The sequence below is a fragment of the Syngnathoides biaculeatus genome, chromosome 5 (genome assembly GCF_019802595.1).
Source record: "Syngnathoides biaculeatus isolate LvHL_M chromosome 5, ASM1980259v1, whole genome shotgun sequence".
NCBI classification, from domain to species: domain Eukaryota; kingdom Metazoa; phylum Chordata; class Actinopteri; order Syngnathiformes; family Syngnathidae; genus Syngnathoides; species Syngnathoides biaculeatus.
In genome coordinates this window covers 17,430,842-17,452,920 of record NC_084644.1, presented here as the reverse complement: position 1 = coordinate 17,452,920, position 22,079 = coordinate 17,430,842, and the positions used below count along the sequence as shown (strand labels likewise).

The following is a 22,079-nucleotide window of genomic DNA, read 5'->3' as shown; positions in this document are numbered from 1 at the left end:
TGTAGTTATTTCATTTGCGATGTACTTTATGTTTCTTGGACGTTGACATCAGCACTGTTCAGGTTTGGGTTTAAGGAAGTGGAAGACATGGAAGAAGTGGTGGACAGTTTGGAAAAGTAGGAAGGACAGCTGTATGATTCACTGAGATCTCTGTGGATATGTCCACCGTGAACAGCGGATGTACACATTGGCTGATGTACTCTTGCACCACCTTTACAGTGATGAAGCATCAGTAGCAACATGACAGTACACAAATCTAGACTTGACTGGCTCTGGAAAGTCTAATGACAGCTGGATCAGAAATGCTGCCTTTGCAAAGATTAGCACAGCCAGTTTTGATTAAGATGGTTGGAAAGGTATATATTTTTTTATCTTTTTCAGTGATTTAAAACTACACCATTATCCTGACAATTCCTACTTATACAGGATACAATTCTTAATTTTTCCAGCTGATGACCATAAATTGACTGGCAAATGTGAACTGTATAAGTGTAAACCTCATTTGAATTATTTGCTCTTGTGAGCACAGAATCCGGTTTTAACATACGAGGCATTGCCATTTTTGTTGTCACCGAGCGTAGTAGTAGTGGACTGATGAGAGCTGCATCTCCTCTTGTGGACATTTAAATTTGGTGTCCGCTGAAACAACAACTTGGATAGTCTGCAAAAGACAAAATTAAACAGGATACACTCAAAAACAAGTGCACATTACAGAGAATAATACATCTTGTTAGACAATCTCGACGGGATGCATTTTAAGGCAAAAGTGAAATAAAACATTTTAAGACAAAAGTACAATGGCAGAAATTGTACAGTTTGTGAAGTTGTTTTATTCAAGGCATACTTTTCACTGTGTAGACATACATTTGTGCAAATTAGTTCATATCGTGTGTAGTACTAATAGTTAGTGGTAGGTACTAATTTGAGGAAAAAAACACCAATCTTTCTTTAAGAATCCACTGAATTCCCTGTTCTCTGTCTAGACAATACAATGTAAGAGTAAAAAAGACATGCCTGCATCAAAAAAGCAAGTTCATCATCTTCTCTTTTGCTGTGCAAATAGGAAACATACTTTACTTACAGAGACAGTGTAATGGTTGTCCAATAAAGCAGTTTTGGCCAGTCCTATGACATCCTTATAATGGAGCTCTGATTTGTTTTTTTGTTCGAGAGCTGATCTGATTTTGTTGGTCAACTCTGCTGCGTTGCTCGGCATCTAAAACTGATGCGTCTCCTGATTTTATAACAATGGCTGTGGGAAATACTGTCAAAAGATACAAATGCTAAAAATGCACTTCAATATACTGATGAATAGTAATTTACTGGTAGACTTAATTTATTAAACGTGTGATCAAATAGATGATCAGAAGTCATTAAGTCCTCCTGCATGCAGATTAAAAAAAAAAAAAACCTGATTTGTTCATCATAAAACGTGCATTATACTCACCAAATTGTGAACACTGAGTTGTGAAGACTGCTAAAATATATACACTGGTAGGTATGTAAAATGTTGGGGGGCGGGGGGTTAAACTATGACAATCCAAAAGTTTTGAAAAACAAGTTTTACAAGTTGGAATTTCACCATACATGGCTTGTGCCTAAAAAACAAAATCCTCATGCAATACTTCTGGGAATCAGGGCACAAAGTTTTTCGTAATTACCCCCGGCAGGTTGCTATGGAAATGGACTCACTTTCAAAACATGAGTGGGGGTGGCTGCTTATAGAGATTTAATGGAAGATCAGGGGAGTGTGACAGAAGGCATTTACTCACAGAACGCTTGTGAGCACCATAATACTTTGGAGGAGGGATTTTTAGTATCTGCTTGTGAAGCAATCCCTCTCCCCAGAAGTACTGCATTACTGATTATAGGAGCAAATGAGAAATGACTTTGGAGGTATCTGACCACTAGATGTCACCAAAGTAGGGGATAAAAAGTATGTTACAATGGACGAGATTTTTTTTTTTTTCTAATAAAAAGATGGAATTTATTTTTAAAAGTCTGAAAACATACTAAAGCCGCCTCAAAGCATATTTCAATATTTATGGATAAGCAGAAAAAGGTCATAGGATAAGACTTTCAAATTTGTCACTAAAAATACAAAAGCACAGGTTCACAAAGGTTGGTATATAAAAAAGAAAAAAATATACAAGTTTTTAGAAAAAAATGGTGTGCACACACAAACATTCACAAAGACAGTTTTCAATACAGAAGTTGCTATTACACTCCTAGCAACATGGGACTTTGTTTAAATCTCATCTTCATTAATCAGTTGCAAAAAAGATTTTAAAATAACCTCAGAACCGTAGTGAGTGATCCACGTCATTGTCTGTTCACAGTCTCCTAACGTTTCGCTTGCTTTGGGCACTTCCTGGAAGTAATGAGTATTTCTTGCGATGGCCCGCAGACTGGCTGCCGCATTCTCTGGAGCCATGGAAAGCACACAAGCATGCTGTGCAAAACTGGAACGCACAGTCAGCTTTGGTGCAAACACCTTCGCGTTTCACAGAGTGACACTTTGCAGGATGCTGACAGTGAGGACAATGTCTCAGGCATTCATCGTTGAAGAGGGTTTTGGCAACCTGAAAGGCATACATCATTATAATATTTCTTTTGAAGTCAATTTCATCTCGTACGAGCAGGCACATGAGTTTTGTTTATGCAAGCGTGCGCTTAAAAAAAAAACAAACAAACAAAAAAAAAAAAAACCCACCTCTAAGAACCTGTCCCTTTTGCTGCTGCCTAAAGACAGAGTGCTATTTTGTAAAGGGGTGACGGCGCGTGTCCCAGATTGCGGCGTGCAGTAACTGGAGCTTTGAGACTGGGCCTGGACTGTCTTGAGGGCTGACCTTTCAATCAGAGCCAACCTGGTCTTGGCTTCACAAACATGGACAGTTCCACCAAGCTAAAAATTAACAGATAAGAGTTAAAGATCATATATATACGAGAGTTCCATGAGACTAGTTACAACAGTTTTGGGCGGAGGCTCTTAATTGTGGAAGGTTTTCACTTGATGCATAGAATGGTACTTAGCACCACACAGATTTGCAAGGGGAAAATACAGACATTTGACAGCTCATAGATGTATTTTGTCCTTAAGAGTCATTAATTATTGACTGAGAAACTGAGAAAATACTCAAAGATTTCCTCTCTCAAAAAAGAAACTGATTCATTTTCCCACTCTTTATTGAACCAAATGTTTTTAATGATTGAATTTTGTGAAATCCTCAATTAAAAAAAATGGTGAAAGTAAACTACTCATCTGATACTTCTTTCATTACTCCACTACCTCTAAAGCAGCTTCTACTTCACTCCGGTGAATTTCTTTTTTCAGATGTGCTTGCTTGTCCTGTTGGATTATTTCTTTCCAGTCCTTGCACACCTGACAACACCTGCAAAAACAAATCATGAATAACCCCCATTTCTACCAAACCTGACACTACCATACTTAATAACATACATAATGAAATAGAGTGGAAAGTTTGCCCACTGCTACCCTAGTCCAATTCAAAATCGATGGGATTCGTGCTCTAACACAGTACACAAATCCCTAACATCTACAAAACACTGATAATGGTGACAAGTGTGTCAGTGACCAGAAACATCTATACATATAGTGGACCAGCAACAGAACTGTATTCAGAAATGGAACTTTCAGGGTTTATGAAAACAATTCTGAAATGCAAACAATACGAAGAACCTGTTAATAGCATCTGAGAACATCAAGTTCTGACCTGTAGAGAGAGTCAGCAGACAGGTGGCTGAGGATGACAGCCAGGATGTGCCTGAGATTCCTTTTCCTGAGCTCTGTTAATATATCCACCTTCCCCAGCCCCATCTTCCGGCCAATCAGCCCTGTCAACGGCATAATTGTGCTTAATATTACAGCGGTGTCAGTTAGAGCTGCTGCTGTCCTCAGCTGCTCTTTCAAACTTGGACTTTGGCCAGCAAACATTTTGGGCCGCCGCTCACACAAAATATGTATCAGCTGTAACGCAGGTGTCAAAGAGAGGTTGGATACAGTAGTCTTGAAGGGTGTCACGTTGGAACTGACAGATGTGGTACCAGAAGGTGGGATGCAGTCACGCTGGGCTGTTGTTCGGCTGAGAGGAGTTGTACAACCTACTTTCGTCGATGACGGCCCATCAGATGTTGCAAGCACCCTGCGTGGGGTTTCCCTGAGAAAAACCTCCTCTTTGGAAGCGCTACTGTGGCAGTGAATGAGCTGATGCTTTCTGTCCGACACTTCTTCATCAGACAATGAGCCTCCTTCCTTTAGAGTGGAAAGTCTTTGCTGACGTTGCAAACGGGAACGCCGTTTTGTATCTGTCAGATTGGGGGTTTCGACGTTTCCTTTGGAAGCAGAAAGCCGCAACTCCTGGAATGAGCCATCATGGTCGACAGAAGAGCCATGGGATTTATCGAGGGCAAGGGAGCTGAAGCCACTGTCCTCACACAGAGACCTGCAGTGGGGTTCAGATATTCTAAATTACTTGACTGAGGGGGTAAACAAAGCATGGCTGACAACCTCAGACAACCAGTTTAAAGAGAATGCATACCTGATATACTTGGGGGTTTGTGTAGATGAGGGCGTGGACAAGACAATGGAGGAGTCGTATAGGTCATTTGTCAGCTTCCTGACTGGTGATGGAGAGTTTTCCTTGGATGAGGCCGGGAGGAATTGGCTTAAGCATGGTGCTTCAACATTAAGTTGATCAGAGGCACCAAAGTGCTGACTAAAATCATCCAAGAGGAAAATTCGTCTCTCCGAACTGTTGTTGTCACTCAAGCCGATGGTACCGTCCACACGAGTGGAGGTCCGTACCTGAGAGAAGAGCAGACGACGTTTCCTACCAGATAACGGGAAATCCTGCTCCGGTTTTAAAGTGCTTACAACCAAGGATTCAAATGAAGCATTGGGCAAATGTTCAGACACAATTGACAACTGGGTCCTTGCGGTGCATGGGGACATTCCGTTTCCTTTTGTGGCATCACACAGGGCAGGTCTATGTTGCAGCAAGACACATCTTTTGCACACTTTGGGAGTTTCACACAAGTTCACCGTGGAGCAACGCGGTACCCCCCTGGTGTCTTTGTGCAAAAATCTGGCCCTGCTATTCTCCTTGGGTGTGGCAGGAACTCTGAGATACCCTTTGGCTGTGTCAATGAAGTCTACTGAATCCACAGACGTAGAGGAGTCAACTTCACAGATACTCAGTGGACTGTGGAATAAACCAGAGTAGCCACTGTCAAAACACTCATCACACTGTCGACCTTTGCAACCATCATGGTAGACATTGGAGTCAGGAGTACACTGCATTTTCAAGCTCCCTTTTCCCCAAACAGCAGCACTCCCACAGAGGTCTGCAGAGGAAAAACAAAAACAAAAACATCAGAACCACGTGAGGCATACAAACATAGCCATGGCTTGACAGTCAAGAGAATTTTAATCCTTTAAATCGCTACGGAAAGGTGATCTTCTCGGATTCCAGACGGTTGGGAAATTACACAGGGGTCCAATAAATTAAGAAGCAAAAAAACAAGGATGACAACCTCAACGAGCATATTGAAGGTACATTCAAGCAAATTTTCTGAAAAAAAAAAACAGCTGTACCACAAATCTCTTATTACAGAACGTTGCCCAGTTATACATTAGAATTTCACAAAAACCTTAACACCAGTATTCATACAGATCAGTTTGGGAATAAATATCCATGTTTGGAATTACTGCTAAATAATATACAGTTCAGGTTAGTGGTTTTCTTTGACATTTTATCTCTCAGTCAATCAGATTTCCCTATTTTAGCCAATTTGGGTAAATCAATGTGGCCTGAATTTTCAGTGTTCAAATCTACTTTTCCTGGTCAGAGATTTCTGACTTCCCAGTTTGGGATGCAGCATTCTCAAGGCAGTGATGTCATGACATTGGATGTGCACATGTTTGTTTGACCAAGGAACATAATTGCATTGGCATGCTAGTGTCAAGGAGGTAAAACGTTCTAAGAACTCAAATGTGGTTTGTTTCATTTCCTATGGACCACCTAGAACTGGAGCAATGATGTATTGGACACTTCAGTTTTATTACATCAGTGCCACATGACACGATTAATTGCATCTAAGATCTTGGTAAACGTCAGAAAAAACACCCAATATTTTAGATCCAATAAGAATGTGGACTGAGAAAGATTCAATAGTATCCAGCTGCACAAACAAAGATACTCAACAGTCCAAGATTATCAGTAGTGTGATTGACTCACGTGTCACATACTGTCCTCTACTGTACATTAAGATTAAGGTGACAAAGACAGACATGCATTTGTCATTTTACAAAACTATTCACAAAGTTTGGATTGTTTGGTTTCTGGGTGAGATTTCAAGATTAACCTAAAATGCACTTAATTGGACATTTTCCAAACTTGAATCCACATCTGTTTCCGTCATTTTTGGCCTCTATTTGCTGTTCTATAAACACAAGAAGTCCTCCATTCCAAGAACAGTCACTTCTATATCGGTGATCCTTCCCATCTCTATTTTTGTTGCAACCTGACAATGATCGTCTTCAATACACTAAGCTCAGTGGTGACTTTCTTCCGAGCAGGGCTATTTGAAGCTTTGCAACACCAAAGTTCTATTGATCAACTAATAGGTGTGACAAAAACAGAACTGCACGATAAAGAAGTATTTAAATAATCAAATCTATTTGAACTAAGGTGTGTACTGTTGTTTCATGAATCAAAAGTGAATTTTGCTCTTCACCTCCTCATTGGAGAACAGTAGGTGCATTGAAATTTTATCCAGAAATTTCAAACTTACAGTTATTAATGAATGTGGAACCAACCGTGCTGGTTAAACACCAAGCATTTTCTGCTGCTTGATTGGCGTCACCATGGCAACATCTGTCAATCAATTAGACCCAGCGGCGCCGTGCTGTTGTTGGCCCCAAACCTGCCAGATGACAATTCACGTTTATTCGGAATGAACTCAAAGACTTAAGCAGTTGGTGTCACGACGTTTTCTGCAACTACAAAATGAAGTGAATGAACACAGCGACATTACCATTATTATTGTTTTCCCTTCTGCGTTCAACCATTTTGTAATTTTTTTAAATTGCAGTTAGTCATATGACCCCGAAAAGATAAATGTTCTATGTGTAGGTCAACATTATTCTTCAGGTTAACTACAGAAGAATTTGAAGTCAACCTAAACACGCCAGCATTGGCGTTAAACAGTCGCAAGTTTACGACCGTAATAAAAAAAAAAACGGCTTGGAAAATGGATGGAAACTTACTCCAAGGTACCGGGTCCGGGCTGGTTGGGACCTCAGTTGCAACGGTCCATTTTGGCAACATTTGCAACTTAAATTGCACCTTGCCACGTTTTCAAATTTGGAGCCCACCGTGTTGCACCTTATGCATTTCCGCTTCCGGGTTAGCTGGGTTGATGCCTATCGTTACCATGGAAACAGTCAGGTTAACACGCTGAGGCCCCTTTCGGGTCAGATGGGCCGGTGGCTACCGTTGCCACAGAAACAGCCTGAGTGACATGCTGAGATCAATGAAAGCACTGTACCTACATTTTACCGGGGATAGGCTCCAGCGCTCCCGCAACCCTTGTGAGGATATGCAGCTTGGAAAATGGATGGACGGATGTTACTTTGACAATGCTGTTTGTTGAAATGTATGTTTAATTCAATTTTGAAACAAAAAAGAGAATTATCAAAGTTAAAACTGTAATATCTAAGTAGCGATCAATCAGTTATTTAAACATGAGATAAAAAGTATTCATTCCGCTGACTGCCTAGTGACCCCTTCCGCGTGTAGTCCGCCTTTCGCCCAATTTCACCTGAGATCGGCTGCGACACTCCCGCGACCCTTTCGAGGATAAGCGGGTTGGACAATTAAAAAATATTTCAATAGAATGCACACACTATTTTTTCTGAAATGCAGCCGGTTTTGCAGGGTTTGGAAAGCGGTATCTTTATTTTTCTTTTCATGACATACTTGTATAATCATGTTTTGTACTCGTGTGGTTGTGATTATTGCATATGTAATTCACAGCTGGTTTTCGATTGATCCATGGAATGAATGGATAAATGAAGCGTGATGAAGTTTAAGAATTTTACGTCGTATTGTGTGTATTTATTTCTTAAATTTAATAAAAATATGACAGACAAAGACCGCGCCTTCGTAAAGGACACGTTCTCGCCATCGAATGACGTGTCCAGTGTGTCCCGTCTCCACTAGCAACGCTTCAAACATTGTCCTTTATCACGCCTTTTCGGGGTCTTTAAGTGTAGTGCTGAACATCAAGAACTAGAGACAACAACGAGACAAGTAGCTGTAGCTTCTAAAAGTCCCCTCCCCCTTTTCATTAATTAGAGTTGGTCGGACTAAATTGTTTTATACCAATGAGTTCAGCTTCTTTTTTCCAAAACTCATTTGGTTCTTCTGACTGCGGGTCCCTGAAGATCCCAGTGGAGCACCTGGAATATGATTACATAGATAGGTGCAAAGATGCCAAATACCTGGAGAAAATTCTCATATTCCTCAGGTAAAAATGAAGTTATTTTGTATCTACAATTATGACAATCATCAGCTTTCATTAAACTTTCAGGGGGTGTTCATTTAACAAAGTTTATCGTGTGATATTTTATCTTATGTAGTTATAAAGGTTCAAAAAACATAAAAATGATATAAGTATGTTTCATTAATTAGAGAGGTGTTTATTTGAGCAATTTGTAATATTTTGGTTACTTGTGACCTATATGAATCGAGTAGTGGACACCCTGATGGCCTGCAGGTCTACTTCACTGCATAATTCAACCCGAGTAATAGCAAAGCAAAGCAAACTAATTTATGTAACCCATTTCATACACAAGGGAAATCAATGAGCTTTACATGATTAAAAGGACTTGAGTACACAAAGATGAAATGGGGGGAAAAAAAACAAAGAAAATGACAACCAAATAAGTGTATTAATTAATGACCCAAAGGTTAAAACTTAAACCCTAACCCATTTGTTGAGATTGAGCACTTCGAAGTGGCCCCTTTCTTCCAGCTCAGACCAGAACCATTTAATGACCGTTCAGTTTAGTCGTATCCATCTTCCAACCTATTCAGCAGTATATTATCAAAACCGCAATGAGATCCAACAAGACCAAAATTTACACCTTTCCTGACTCAATAGTCAACCTTATATAATTTAGCACTTTAATAAGAGCAGATTCTGTACTTGTGAGGATACACAGCAAAGAAAATGGATAGATAGATAGATAGATAGATAGATAGATAGATAGATAGATAGATAGATAGATAGATAGATAGATAGATAGATAGATAGATAGGTAGATAGATAGATAGATAGGTAGGTAGGTAGGTAGGTAGGTAGGTAGGTAGGTAGGTAGGTAGGTAGGTAGGTAGGTAGGTAGGTAGGTAGGTAGGTAGATAGATAGATATAGATAGATAGATAGATAGGTAGATAGATAGATAGATAGATAGATAGATAGATAGATATAGATAGATAGATAGATAGATAGATAGATAGATAGATAGATAGATAGATAGATAGATAGATAGATAGATAGATAGATAGATAGATAGGTAGGTAGGTAGGTAGGTAGGTAGGTAGGTAGGTAGGTAGGTAGGTAGGTAGTAGGTAGGTAGGTAGGTAGGTAGTAGGTAGGTAGGTAGGTAGATAGATAGATAGGTAGGTAGGTAGATAGATAGGTAGATAGATAGATATAGATAGATAGATAGATAGATAGATAGATAGATCGATAGATAGATAGATAGATAGATAGATAGATAGATCGATAGATAGATAGATAGATAGATAGATAGATAGATACCTGGTTGTCAATTTTTTTAAAACCCATTAATTGATAAAACTAATGAGAAAGCTTACGGCCATGCTACCCTGAGAATGTCAGATCTCGGAAGCTAAGTGGGTTTGGCCCTGGTTAGTGCTTGGGTGGGAGACGGCTTGGGAATACCAGGTGCTGTAAGCCTCTCTCCCTGGCTAAATGCAGAGGGGTTGCGTCAGGAAGGGCATCCGGTGTAAAAAAAAAAAAAAAAAACTGTGCCAAACAAATGTGTTCATCGAAGATGACACCCTGTGGCAACCCCTAACGGGACAAGCTGAAAGGAAAAGAAGATAAAACTAATGAAAATCATGTGCGTACAGCTAATTCTGTTGTCATTCTGTGTGCAGAATTCAGAATTTTTAAAAAGAATAAAGCATATAGTATACATGCAGACATTTCTTTGTAATAATAAACAAATGTAGTCTCTACTAAACACGTGTTACTCCGTACAGGTCTGGCAAAGAGGGCATTTATCCCCACCTGATTGACTTCTGTGAGAGCCAACTGGAGAAGCTGAACCCTCGGAGCCAAGCCCTTCGGAAGGAAACCCCCGTGGCCACATCCTCTCACCTCCCAGCAGATGAGTGGAGTCACATTGAGGATGAGTTAAGGGTGCGCCATTTTACTCATCCACTTATTGATGTTGTGGATATATCATGAAAACATTACTGAAAAAGTTTTGTATTACAGATTTGGCAAGATGAAACCAAAATGATGGAGACTTGCCTTAAAAGGGAGTTCATGTTTGAGGATGTTATTGGGCAAAATATGCCACCTGTGAGAGGGTCCAATAACTCTGTGCCACACAGTGGGGTAAAAATGACTCCTTTTGTTCACACTATTGTGTCAATAATCAGTAGTTGAGTAGATAACAAAAGTAATTAAAATAAATGTAGAGAAAATAAATGTTTTCCTCCACAGAAGTCAACTCGTAAACAAAAGCGTATCCAGCCACGAGATTATCGAGAATGGGACAAGTGAGTGATTCTGTCTTAAAATTGAACAACATTGGATTAAAAATGGAAAAAGAAATCAAATCCATCAATCTTTGTATTTTGCCTTACCTTGAGCATCTTCTTCCAGATTTGATGTTGAGGAGGAATGTCAGAAAATTGATGGCAATGTTACTAAAAGTGATCAGCCTTCCATTACAAATGCACACCCCACAACAAAAGTGGTCCCTTCAAGTAAGTCAAGTCGTTTTTTTCGATCTAACGTCAAATACACAGGAGTTCTGCTGCTCGGGCCCGCTTTGGGGTCTTTCGCTGCCTATAACATAAAAGTTCTCCATCTCAATGCATGCAGCGCTAACAACAGAGGTGAGAAACCTTCTGGCTAAGCGTGAAAAAGACAAAGGAAATGAAGCATTCAGAGCAAATGATTATGAAGAGGCAGTTGTTTACTACACCAGGTCAGACTTGAAAAACTCCTTTTTTTTTGTGCTGTCGGAAGCTCTAATGTAGTTGTACCACCTAATCGCAGAAGCCTGTCCATCATGCCCACAGTGGGTGCATACAATAACAGAGCCCAGGCAGGAATCAAGCTGAAGCAATGGGACAGGGCAATGAATGACTGCCACAGCGTATTGGACCTAGAGCCCTGCAACGTGAAAGGTATTTTATCTGTAGATGCGTCACAAAATAATGTAATGTTTTGGAAACATGATTTATTTTCAGTACAACAGTTACCAAAGTAAAACCCATACAGTATGGAAGTAAATATGTGCCACCAGGATTTGAATTAAGAATGCCACTGAAAAGTTTATGTTGTAAAATTCACATTGTTATTTCAAAGTGATCACATTTTCAATAGCTGTATTTCAGTTTAATGTTTCAATTTTTCAATGTTAACAAACTCACCATATAAATCTCCAGAGATTTAACTAGCTAAAATTCGCTGCCTGAAATTCTCCAACTAAATTCAGCGTTAAGAAGGCAGGGTTAGCTCAGGTCAGAACCCAACACCCAGCCACTCCAATTATGCTCTCTTAGTATGTGATGTCACATCAGGAATGTGCTAAATTCCTTGATACGTCTACAGTATGCCTCAGTTCACCCCTTGTGAAGTTCTTGAATGGGTTTTGCTACATCATACTCTCAAAGTTGCAGTTACCTCTTGCTTGTCAGTCGATTTAACTTTGTATCAAAATGCTCGGACACTGAACTCTGACACCAGTTAGGTTCTTGTGCAATAACATTTTGAGTGTGTCATTGACTGTCTACTGGACAACATTTAAGTCGGCAGTCTTCCTTCTGTTTGTGAAGGCTACTGAAACTGATTTAGAGATGACTTAAAGGCTAGAGAAGAGCCCGTAGTCATTTCAACACAGCAGCGATGCTTCGACCTTCATTCCCTTCAGGAAGATTAGCTTTGGCTAAGAGGGATTGATGTCATCGGGTGCTATTCACAGTTCATTGGATGATTCAAGCCTGAAACACATCATCCTCCCAATGGTGGGTCAACAGTGGTGTCCAAATCACTACCCATCTCCATCTTCTAAATTCCTCTCTTCTGTTCCATAGCCAGAAAGAGGTGCTTTTTGTTTGTTACCCTGAGAGCTGTAAGCATTCTCCAAATAGATTGGGTAGGGAATCCTCGACAAACAAATTTGACTGGAAACAGCCAGCTTGCCATTCTATCTCCCTGTAATCACTCAATTGGTCCTCTCATTGGACAATAAGCTCAATGAAGAGAATTTTCTTGACATCTTCAGACAACAGGACCACATCTGGCTTCAGGGTTGTCTAGACAACCTGGGGGAACTGAAGCCTTTCTCCCATGTCTACCTTCATATCTCTTTTGTAGTACCTTATTCTATTTTTAACCTGAGGTTGTTGGAGTTTCTCCTACCCTTAAGAATTACCAATGTTAATTTGTTGATCTGAGTTTATTTGAGTGCAATCCAAACTTTTTACATTATTTAGAGTTCATGACATACTGAATGGCAGCATTGTGGGGCAGCTGTAGAGCATTGGCCTCACAGTTCTGAGGACCGGAGTTTAAACACCCCATCCCCCCCACCTCCTCCACCCACGTGTGGAGTTTGCATGTTCTCTCCGTGCCTGCGTGGGTTTTCAACGGACACACCGGTTTCTTTCCACATCCTCAAAACATGCAACATTAATTGGGTAATCTAAATTGCCCCGAGGTGATTGCGAGTGCGATTGTTGTCTGTCTCCTTGTGCCCTGCGATTGTCTGGCGACCAGTTCAAGGTGTGCCCTGCCTCCTGCCTGTTGACAGCAGGGATAGGCTCCAGCACTCCCTGCGACACTTGTGAGCATAAACGGCTAAGAAAATAGATGGAGGGATGAAGATACAGAATTTTGTTTTTTTATGTGCTATAAGCCATAATCATTGACCTCAAAAAACTGAAGGCAAAATATTTCTGATATATTTCATTTATCTGTTAAATGTTCCCTTTTTGACTTGAACAATAAATTGAGTTTTCAATATTGTAACGTATTTGAGATACAAATCGTGTAAATTTTTTGTTGAGGATTTCTGTGGGCCCTCAACGGGACTCAATAACATGACTATAGAACTAAAACAATAAGATTAGTAGTCATTTTTAATGTATCTCATTTTCTCCTGTTTTTTTCCATTTTAAATGTTTTATTTCTTCATAGGTAAATGTTTTTAATCATGTAAAGTACATTGAGTGTGCGTGAATTACGCTACACTGCACAAATAAACTAGCTTTGTTTTGCTTTGCTTTTCAGCTTTGCTACGTCGTGCTGCTGTTCACAATGAAATGGGGAACTTCAAAATGGCTGTTGAAGACCTGACAATGGTGCTGAAACAAGAGCCAGAGAATGTTCCGGCCATTGTAAGTTACAGAGCACGATGTTCTTATTTTACACTCCAAACATACGACATCTGAACTTTGGGCAATTAATCAAATTGAGCACAATTTTAAATGCAATAATTAGTGTACTGTGACGGTCACACGGACAGCGGGTTTAGCTTTTTTTAATTATTATTTTTTTTTTTACAGTTTACAATCATTTAGGAATGTATTTTCAAAACACTATTTAGGTACAATTTTCAATACAAATTTATGCACAGTATATTTGTTTTCAACCATCCATCCATCCATCCATCCATTTTCTTAGCTGCTTATCCTCACACGGGTTCGCAGGGAGTGCTGGAGCCTATCCCAGCTGTCATCAGGCAGGAGGCAGGGTACACCCTGAACTGGTTGCCAGCCAATTGCACAGCACATGGAGACAGTCAACAGCCGCACTCACAATCACACCTAGGGGCAATTTAGAGTGTTCAATTAATATTGCATATTTTTCGGGATGTGGGAGGAAACCGGAGTGCCCGGAGGAAACCCACGCATGCACAGGGAGAATATGCAAACTCCACACAGGCGGGGCCGGGATTGAAGCCGGGACCTCAGAACTGTGAGGCTAATGCTTTTCCAGCTGATCCAACGTGTCACCCTGATTTCAACCAAAGATTCCTTTTTTTTCTATATTCTCTCTGACCTGAAGGCTCTCCAATAAAAAGAGCACAGAACATCATTGTTTTTTACCGTAATTATGAAATTTGATTGATTATGAAGAGTAAGAACAGTGTGTGATTAGCTATTTTGAGACAGCCAGAGGCAAAAGCAAAGGTAGAGCATCTCAATAGCGAGGCTCAGAGGTGCTAAATTGCATGTTTGCTCTAAGAGATGGTGGGGGTGTTGCATGTGATTTACTAACTGCAATATTTTCCCAAGATCTCAAATAGCAGAAGCTTAATTATGTGTTCACTCACTCTAATTCAGCGTTTCCCATAAATTATTGAGCCAAGGCATCTAATTTTACTTGAGAAAAACGTCTTGGCACACCACCCCAAAAATAGCCCACATACAGGGGACCCCCCGTTTGACTGGCCCGCATCACATACAGGGGACCCCCCCGCTTCTCAGAAAAATTGCTTTTTTTGGTTGGCTCAGTCCCTAGTCCCTGAGAATATATGAAGAGTTAAGACAGTTTTTTGATGTATATAAATCAAAGAATCTACAGAAACAAAAAAGTATATATATATATATATATATATATATATATATCCATTTTCTTAGCCGCTTGTCCTCACAAGGGTTGTGGTGAGTGCTGGAGCCTATCTCAGCTGTCAACGGGGAGGAGGCGGGGTACACCCTGAACTGGTTGTCAGCCAATCGCAGGGCACATAGAGACAAACAGTCGCACTCACAATCCCACCTAGGGGCAATTTAGAGTCTCCAATCGATCCATGTTTTGGGGATGTGGGAGGAAACCGGAGTGCCTGGAGAAAACTTACGCAGGCACAGGGAGAACATGCAAACTCCACACAGGCAGGGCCGGGGGATTGAACCTGGGACCTCAGACCTGTGAGGAAATTGATATTTATCTCTCTGCTAATTATACGAGAAATCATTTACCTTATCAGCATTTACATAAATGAAAATCATGAAATATTAATGATAACAAATAACCTCATTATTATAGGCAATTTGAACATTTTTTTCAGAAGTGTGTATCAAACTCGTACCGTTTCTTATTCATCAGTACCCAAAACGTAGCTCTTAGTTCCATTAACGACCCCAGGTAAACACCATTGTGATTATTAAAGCAAGAAACATTTTTAAACTTTTGTCTCAAGTCATCTCCCTAAAAATTACAAACCTCTACGCTACATTATCAGTTCTAACTTAAAATAATATAACAAATGTATAAAATTCAACTACAACATAAACATCATATTTGGCTGGTAACCAGTTCAGGGTGTACCCTGCCTTGTGCTTGATGATAGCTGCGATTGGCTCCAGCACTCCCGTGACCTTTGTGAGGATAAGCGCCTCAGCAAATGAATGGATGGACATCACATTTCCATCTCAACTATGAAGAAACATTTTGGACATTTTAGAGTCAAAGTTTCACTCACAAGTTTCCTAATGATGAAACTGATTTGTAGGCAGAAAATGTTGGCACTTTTTTTTTTTTTACATAAAATGTTTTTCCTTACCCCATTCTTACAAAGTAATTCTTACTACAAGTATGTTACTCTTGTAACACTCTTCTATCTAATTATGTTGTGTATTTTGATATAATGGTATTTTTAAAATTTTACTCCTGGTAATCTAATGCTCAGTGTTATGTTGAGTCGCCCAAGCTACATGTAGCTTGCAGTCACAAATATTTTCCTTCCTGCCCTCAAGGTTTCCAGGTTTTCCTGAAAAGTCCACTTTGAAAATGAATTTTTAATTACGTCCTGTGTGGACCCCAATAAATCCAATTTCGCTAGCAGCTAGAACGTCTGAAGACCTGTGGAACAAACTGTACAGCAAAGGTGTTAGAGTGATGAGAATATGGCATTTACTGCTTCAGAAAGACAGCCATTGTTCATCATGCACCCAAACCAAGGATCTGAATTTACAAGCCCCAGGGCAGATTACATTATCAGGCAACACACAGAACATGAAATCTGATTGGATGAAAGGATAAATGAAGGCAAAATGTCGGACATGAATTAATATACATTATTATGTATTTTGTATTATATGATACATATATTACAATAACAGAGAAGGCTTAAAAGGCCTTGAATGCACACCATTGAACTGTTGGGGAACCCCCCTGCCTCCCTCATCCTCCCAAGCCCAGAAAAGCTTGGCCACACATTGGCTTGAAGAAGGCACACTCAAAAACAGCCGTATTTAATGTAATATAGTATTTCAAAGTTATGTCCATCGTCACACGGCGGAAGGAGGCTTGCTAAAACGTAGTACTGTTTTAAGTTGATGATGACTAATCATGGCCCAGAAGTATTTTTTTCAGTAAATACTGTACTAACCCTTTCTTACTGGGTTAGCGCACGTCAGTGCTATTTCGAGTTACGTGACCATCGCAAGATCGGGAAACCGTCGTAACCTGAGGAGCTCTGTGGCTCGGAGACGTCACAGTTGCACAGTATGCCCCCCAGGTGTCGCTGTCTGCCCGGCGTTAGATCCAAACATGACCTCAGCAAGTGGCGGTGTGGTCAGAAGCTGTGGTGACGTCACAGCCTCTTATAGTGCGTCGTCACATTCTGATGTGTGGCCCGATTTGTGATGTAGCAACTTCTGTCTGGAACGACAAAGAAGATGACAGATGTGCGACAGGGGAAAGCGAGAAAAGGCCGCAAAATCATCATCCAGGAGAAGGAGGGGGATTTCCAAGACGCAAAATCGGAGCACGCTGGTAAGATTGGCAAACCAAAACAAGAAAGAAAAAAAAAGGTATCATTAATTTATTTACACACGCAAATACAGTTCAGCAGGTCTTATCAACGGAGGAGCAGACCACACAGGGTAATTACAACAATCCCCCCCTCTTCCAGCCCGTCTTATTTACATAATTCCACTTGCCAACATGTTTCACGAATGAGAGGCCCCGTATCTCAGTGGTTAGAGCACTGGTTTGGTAAAAAGGGGTTCTGGGTTCATATCCCACTGGGGCCTCCACTCCCTGAGAAGGGTTGCGTCAGGAAGGGCGTAGAAATTGTGCCAAACATATATGTGCGCACGCTGTGGCGACCCCGAAAGGGACAAGCCGAAAGTAACCTCCATCATGTTTCACTAATATGACTTTACCTGTAGATGTCATATAATACCTCCATCGTGTTTCACTAATCTGACTTTACCTGTAGATGTCATATAATACCGTATTTGATTACTCTCCATAGGACATCAAATCCTGTTGGCCACAGTTTACAGCATTATTGCTCAAACATACTCCTTGAAGAACATACTTGGTATTTATACTTTTGGGACATCTAGTTTTTGCTGTTATAGACTGACATGATTGTGCCTTTAACTGTAAATTTCATAATAAGCTCAGGTGCTAAACATCTTTTATTTTTTGAGTATTTTAGATCCAGCTTCTGATTGGATCTTCTAGCAAGCTGCAATGTTCTTGGATAAATACCATAAGTCATTCGCAGGGCCACGTGACACAGGACTGTATACACGCATGTGTTTTCCACCCTACCCCCAACCAGTGCTGCTGTAATGCCTCCTGCCACTTCCTGAAACTCCTCTTATGTAGCTCTGTCATGTGAACGCCAACCCTCCCCCAACTGTGATGTAACCAGTGACAGCTTCATCCTCCCTCCCTGCACACGCTCCTTTTGCCTCTCTGTCGTTCTCCACTCTAGATTGTCCGATTGAACCCAGCCAGCTTGTGGGAGGGGACGGGTGCTCGGCTGCGGCTGCTGCGGAGAGGGGAGACATGGGTAACGCGCAAAAGAGGCCCCACGGCAAAGGGGACGGGGTCCCGCACAACGAGTCCTCCAATTCCTATCACGGAAACTGGAAGGGCAAAGGCGGCAGCTCAGACAAGTACAAAGTCCCGCAAGACGGCAAGGAAAAGGTGGCGAACGGAACAGTCAAGAGGGGCTCGACGGTGTCAGCTCTCGCCGATGGGGGCCGTAGCAGTGGCAAGGAGACGACAGCGGCCACAAATGTTGGAGAAGTTGTCAATCTTGATGCACCATCTGGAGCCCTCCCCTTACCTCTAGCCCACTTAAAGAATGAAGGAAACCTGCTGTTTAAGAATGGACAGTTTGGTGATGCGCTGGAAAAATACTCCGAAGCCATTCAAGGCTATAGTGATGCAGGTAAGTCTGAGCACATTACTGCTTACTTACGCTCACAGAGGACATTATATTAATTAATGCTGATTAGCTTGTTACTCTCCCCTCGCTTAAACTGACACTTCCGGCCAGACGTTAATAGCTTCAAGTTATTGACGCTGTCATTCAACCAGCGTGACCTTGCCAGGGTAATCTCTGGGTTTCCATCTGTTCGAGCAAAGTCATTATGTGCCCTAGCAGGCCATATGAGTAGTAGTAGTAGTAGTAACCCTTCGATCTACACAAGCTGATGGGAGTAGCGACTCCCCCTCAAAGAAGAGTGAGGGGACACTTTGAGGTTGCTTGTAATGCACCCCTCAGTCTGGCACTCAGTCAGTCCGCTCAAGTCTGTTAGGTCACACAACTGCCGGTTAGTCCCTGTGAAATGCAACAGCACTAATTCACACGGAAGCAAGAGAATGAATGAAGAAGACTGATAGATAGAATAAATGAAACTGATGCTTCCTCATTGTTTCACCGCCTTAACGTAGTCAGTACCACTGGAAGTCTGACGGTTTCCATTTGAAAGTCCTGTTTGTTTCATTTGTGTCCCTGCAACATTCTAGACATGACTGTCACCTACTTTGTTGTCACAATAATAATAATAATAAATGCACTCACTGAACACACCATTGGGAAAATGCGTATAAGGAAATCCGAAAACATTGTCAATAATAATAACGTTCCATCTAGCTTGAACAAGTCAGCTGGGATAACATCCACCTCACCTGAGACAGTAGTGAAGATAAAAAGTTCTGAAAATGGATGGATGAACAGGGCACTCACTGAAGTAATTGGCATTTATTTAACTTTGTTCAAACTATTTTAACAAGGTTTAATGATGTCACATTTTCTTGTCTTCTGTTCTATCCCTTTTCATTGCAGTTTTTGTTGTTGGGCACCGTAAAACCTGAATGAAGTGTCTATTTTGATGGAAATCTCAAATTGCCAAAAATGTATTTGTATAAAACTCTATCCCGGTCTAACTGTCTAATATTTTGACTTTCATATGTAGTTGAATACAGTAACCAAAATATCATAAACCTGTTTCACTGTAATGCAGCACAATTCTTTACCACTTCAAGTTTTTACCCTAATAATCAGCATATTTTTATACGAAAACACTCTTGACCGTGTCAATCAAAAATGGATGAACCTTTTGTACAGTCCTTTATGGTATTTTAGTTGCCAATGTACCTAAAGATAGTGAATGTATAGTGGATAAAAAGTATTTAGTCAGCTACCAGTTGTGCGAGTTCTCTCGCTGAAAAAGTTTGGAAAGGCCTGTAATTTTCACTATAGGGCTGTGATGAGACACAAAATAATGAGATTTTTTTTAAAGAAAGCAAATCATGGTGGAAAATGAGTACAGGATTTGGTCAGTAACAGAACTTCATTTCAATACTTTATTCATTTTTTTATATCACATATCTGTACGTCTTGACAAGGTTTTCACACACTGTTGCTGATATTTTGGCCTATTCCTCCATCCAGATCTTCTTTTGAGCAGTAATGTTTTGGGGCTCTGACTGGGCATAACAGACTTTCAACTCCTTCCAAAGATTTTCTTGGAGGTTGAGGTCTGGAGACTGCCTAGGCCACTACAGGACATTGATATGCTTCTTACGAAGTCACTCCTTCATTGCCTGGGCGGTGCGTTTGGGATCATTGTCATGTCATGTTTAATCTTCAATGCCCTCGCTGGTGGAAGCTTTTCACTCAAAATCTCATGATTCTGGCCCATATTTATTCTTTGAGTTCTACACACGAATCAGTCCTCCTGGTCTCTTAGCAGAAAAACAGCACCAAAGCAAGAAAAAAGTTGTATATTGGCTGTTTCTGACCATGTGGTTTTCCCCCAATTCTCTTGTGGACCATCCAAATGTGCTCTAGCAGACTTCAGACGGGCCTGGACACGTCCGGCATTGCAGGATTTGAGTCCCTGGTGGCATAGCGTGTTACTGATGGTAGATTTTGTGACTTTAGTCCCTGGAGACTGAATTGTTACTTTGGCCCCAGCTCTCTCCATGTCATTCACTAGGTCCAACTTTTTGCTCACCGTTTTTGTGATCATTTTAACCCCATAGGTTGAGATCTTGTGTGGAGCCCCAGATGGAGGGAGATTATCAGTGGCCCTGTATGTCTTCCATTTTCCAATAATTGCTCCCACACTGGATTTATTCCAACCAAGCCACTAACCAGTACTTATTGCAGGTTCCATAAGTACAGGTAATGAGTGGAGGACAAAGGCGCCTCTTAAAGAAGGCCCGTGAGAGCTAGAAATCTTGGTTGTTTGTAGGTGACCAACTACTTATTTTCCACCAATATTTGCTCAAAGATTCTCTCTGGACAGATGAACTTGTCACTTTCAGGCATCTGGAAATTGCATTCATGGATGAATCAGACTTGTGCAAGTTAACAATTCTCTTCCTGGTATCTTGGCAGATTTATTTAGACTTTCCCATGCCTTGTAGTTCAAATACGTCTTCAGCTGTGTCTCTTAATGAACTGAAATGTTGTATCAGAAGCAATAAAAGTAACTGAGTAAAATAAGCCTATGACAAGATCCAAAGAAATAAAATCTTAGTTTTCCCGTATTTTTTTAAATGCATCATCATCTTACTGCATAGAAACTTCTGACTTTGAAAAGAAAGTAATGAATAATTGCCTTTAAAATCCTTCTCTCATTATTCAGCCATTTAGCAAATTGTCATAATTTCAGTAATTGTAATTGAGCTAAAAGAGGAAAACGTTTTTCTGATTTCATGTTAATGAATGGAAACATTTGATTTTGTTTTATTGTGAATGTTACAAGTAAGTTTAATAAATAGATTTTTTATACATATATCTATGGTAGCTGAATGAAATAGTGGTTAGCAGGTCTACCTCACAGTTCTGAGGTTCAGGGTTTGAATCTCAAGTTTTGCCCTCCTGTGTGGAGTCTTCTTGAGTGTGTTTTTTTTCGTGTACCCTGGCTTTCTACCACATTTGAATAACTTGCATGTTTTTGATTCAACAATCTTCATTTCCCATAAGCGAGAATGGTTCTCAGGTTATCAAGTTTGTGCTGTGGAATTGACTGGTGACCAGTGCAGGGTATTTGCTGCTTTTCAATGGAAGTCAGGTGGGATAGATTCCAGCTCAGCCGCACCCAAATGAGGAAAAGTGGTACAGAAATAGATGGATGTAACCACAAATAGTATGCAAAAAGTCGAACTTTATAAAGACTTTTAATAACTTATTGTTAATAGGTAGACAATTCTCAAATCCTATGTGTTAAATTTACTGCATTTATATGTGGATTCTGTTTTTCTTGCAGGTATCGATAGTCCAGATGATCTGTGTATTCTGTACGCGAACAGAGCAGCTTGCTACCTGAAGGATGGTAACAGTCAAGACTGCATACAGGACTGCACGCGGTTAGTTATACCTTGACCTTGTAATGCTACGCTTGTGTGTGTAAACATTGAGTGAGAATGAATGTTTAATAGTCTACGGTAGGTGTGACAAATCCCTGACCTCCAGAAATGATGAATAATGTAATGTTGAAACTCACCACCTTAATGTAATAATTCA

The 22,079-nt window shown here is 40.5% G+C and overlaps 2 protein-coding genes across 5 annotated transcripts in view; one reads left to right on the top strand and one right to left on the bottom strand.

The window, feature by feature from the left end:
- Positions 1-518: 518 nt before the first annotated feature.
- Positions 519-7,438, bottom strand: fbxo43 (F-box protein 43). 3 transcript variants are annotated; one of them, XR_009794862.1, is made up of 9 exons: positions 7,289-7,438; positions 6,814-6,945; positions 4,560-5,364; positions 3,973-4,463; positions 3,735-3,855; positions 3,290-3,392; positions 2,714-2,905; positions 1,082-2,582; positions 519-661 (listed from the first exon to the last, which is right to left on the bottom strand). XR_009794862.1 is itself a non-coding variant. In XM_061818859.1 (7 exons), the coding sequence occupies exons 3-7, from the start codon at positions 5,318-5,320 to the stop codon at positions 2,334-2,336; spliced, it is 2,034 nt and encodes a 677-aa protein (XP_061674843.1). In that variant the 5' UTR covers positions 5,321-5,364; positions 6,814-6,945; positions 7,289-7,438; the 3' UTR covers positions 866-2,333. The 3 variants fall into 3 exon arrangements, 2 of the variants coding, with proteins under 2 accessions (XP_061674843.1, XP_061674844.1); XM_061818859.1 differs by lacking the exon at positions 519-661 and having other exon boundaries at positions 866-2,582; positions 3,735-4,463; XM_061818860.1 differs by lacking the exon at positions 519-661 and having other exon boundaries at positions 3,735-4,463; positions 6,839-6,945.
- A 93-nt stretch (positions 7,439-7,531) lies between these two features.
- The window catches only part of LOC133500317 (sperm-associated antigen 1-like), a 31,083-nt gene continuing 16,535 nt past the window's right edge, over positions 7,532-22,079 (top strand). The window contains exons 1-11 of one of the 2 annotated variants that reach the window (XM_061818858.1): positions 7,532-7,677; positions 10,315-10,474; positions 10,553-10,675; positions 10,784-10,839; positions 10,946-11,049; positions 11,168-11,273; positions 11,345-11,475; positions 13,583-13,689; positions 16,948-17,071; positions 18,027-18,488; positions 21,823-21,922. In XM_061818858.1, coding sequence (XP_061674842.1) covers positions 7,661-7,677; positions 10,315-10,474; positions 10,553-10,675; positions 10,784-10,839; positions 10,946-11,049; positions 11,168-11,273; positions 11,345-11,475; positions 13,583-13,689; positions 16,948-17,071; positions 18,027-18,488; positions 21,823-21,922 — 1,490 coding nt within the window. In that variant the 5' untranslated portion in view covers positions 7,532-7,660. Of the gene's footprint in view, positions 7,678-8,265; positions 8,551-10,314; positions 10,475-10,552; positions 10,676-10,783; positions 10,840-10,945; positions 11,050-11,167; positions 11,274-11,344; positions 11,476-13,582; positions 13,690-16,947; positions 17,072-18,026; positions 18,489-21,822; positions 21,923-22,079 lie in introns of those variants that run through there. The other variant, XM_061818857.1, reaches the window with a different exon arrangement.

Coding starts and splice junctions, on each gene's coding strand:
- fbxo43 (XM_061818859.1), bottom strand. CDS start 5,320: ATGCAGTGTACTCCTGACTCCAATGTCTACCATGATGGTTGCAAAGGT. Junction 2,906..3,289: donor AAGTAGAAGCTGCTTTAGAG/GTAGTGGAGTAA, acceptor GTTAATTTTTAG/CTTGGTGGAACTGTCCATGT. Junction 2,583..2,713: donor AAAGGGACAGGTTCTTAGAG/GTGGGTTTTTTT, acceptor TATGCCTTTCAG/GTTGCCAAAACCCTCTTCAA.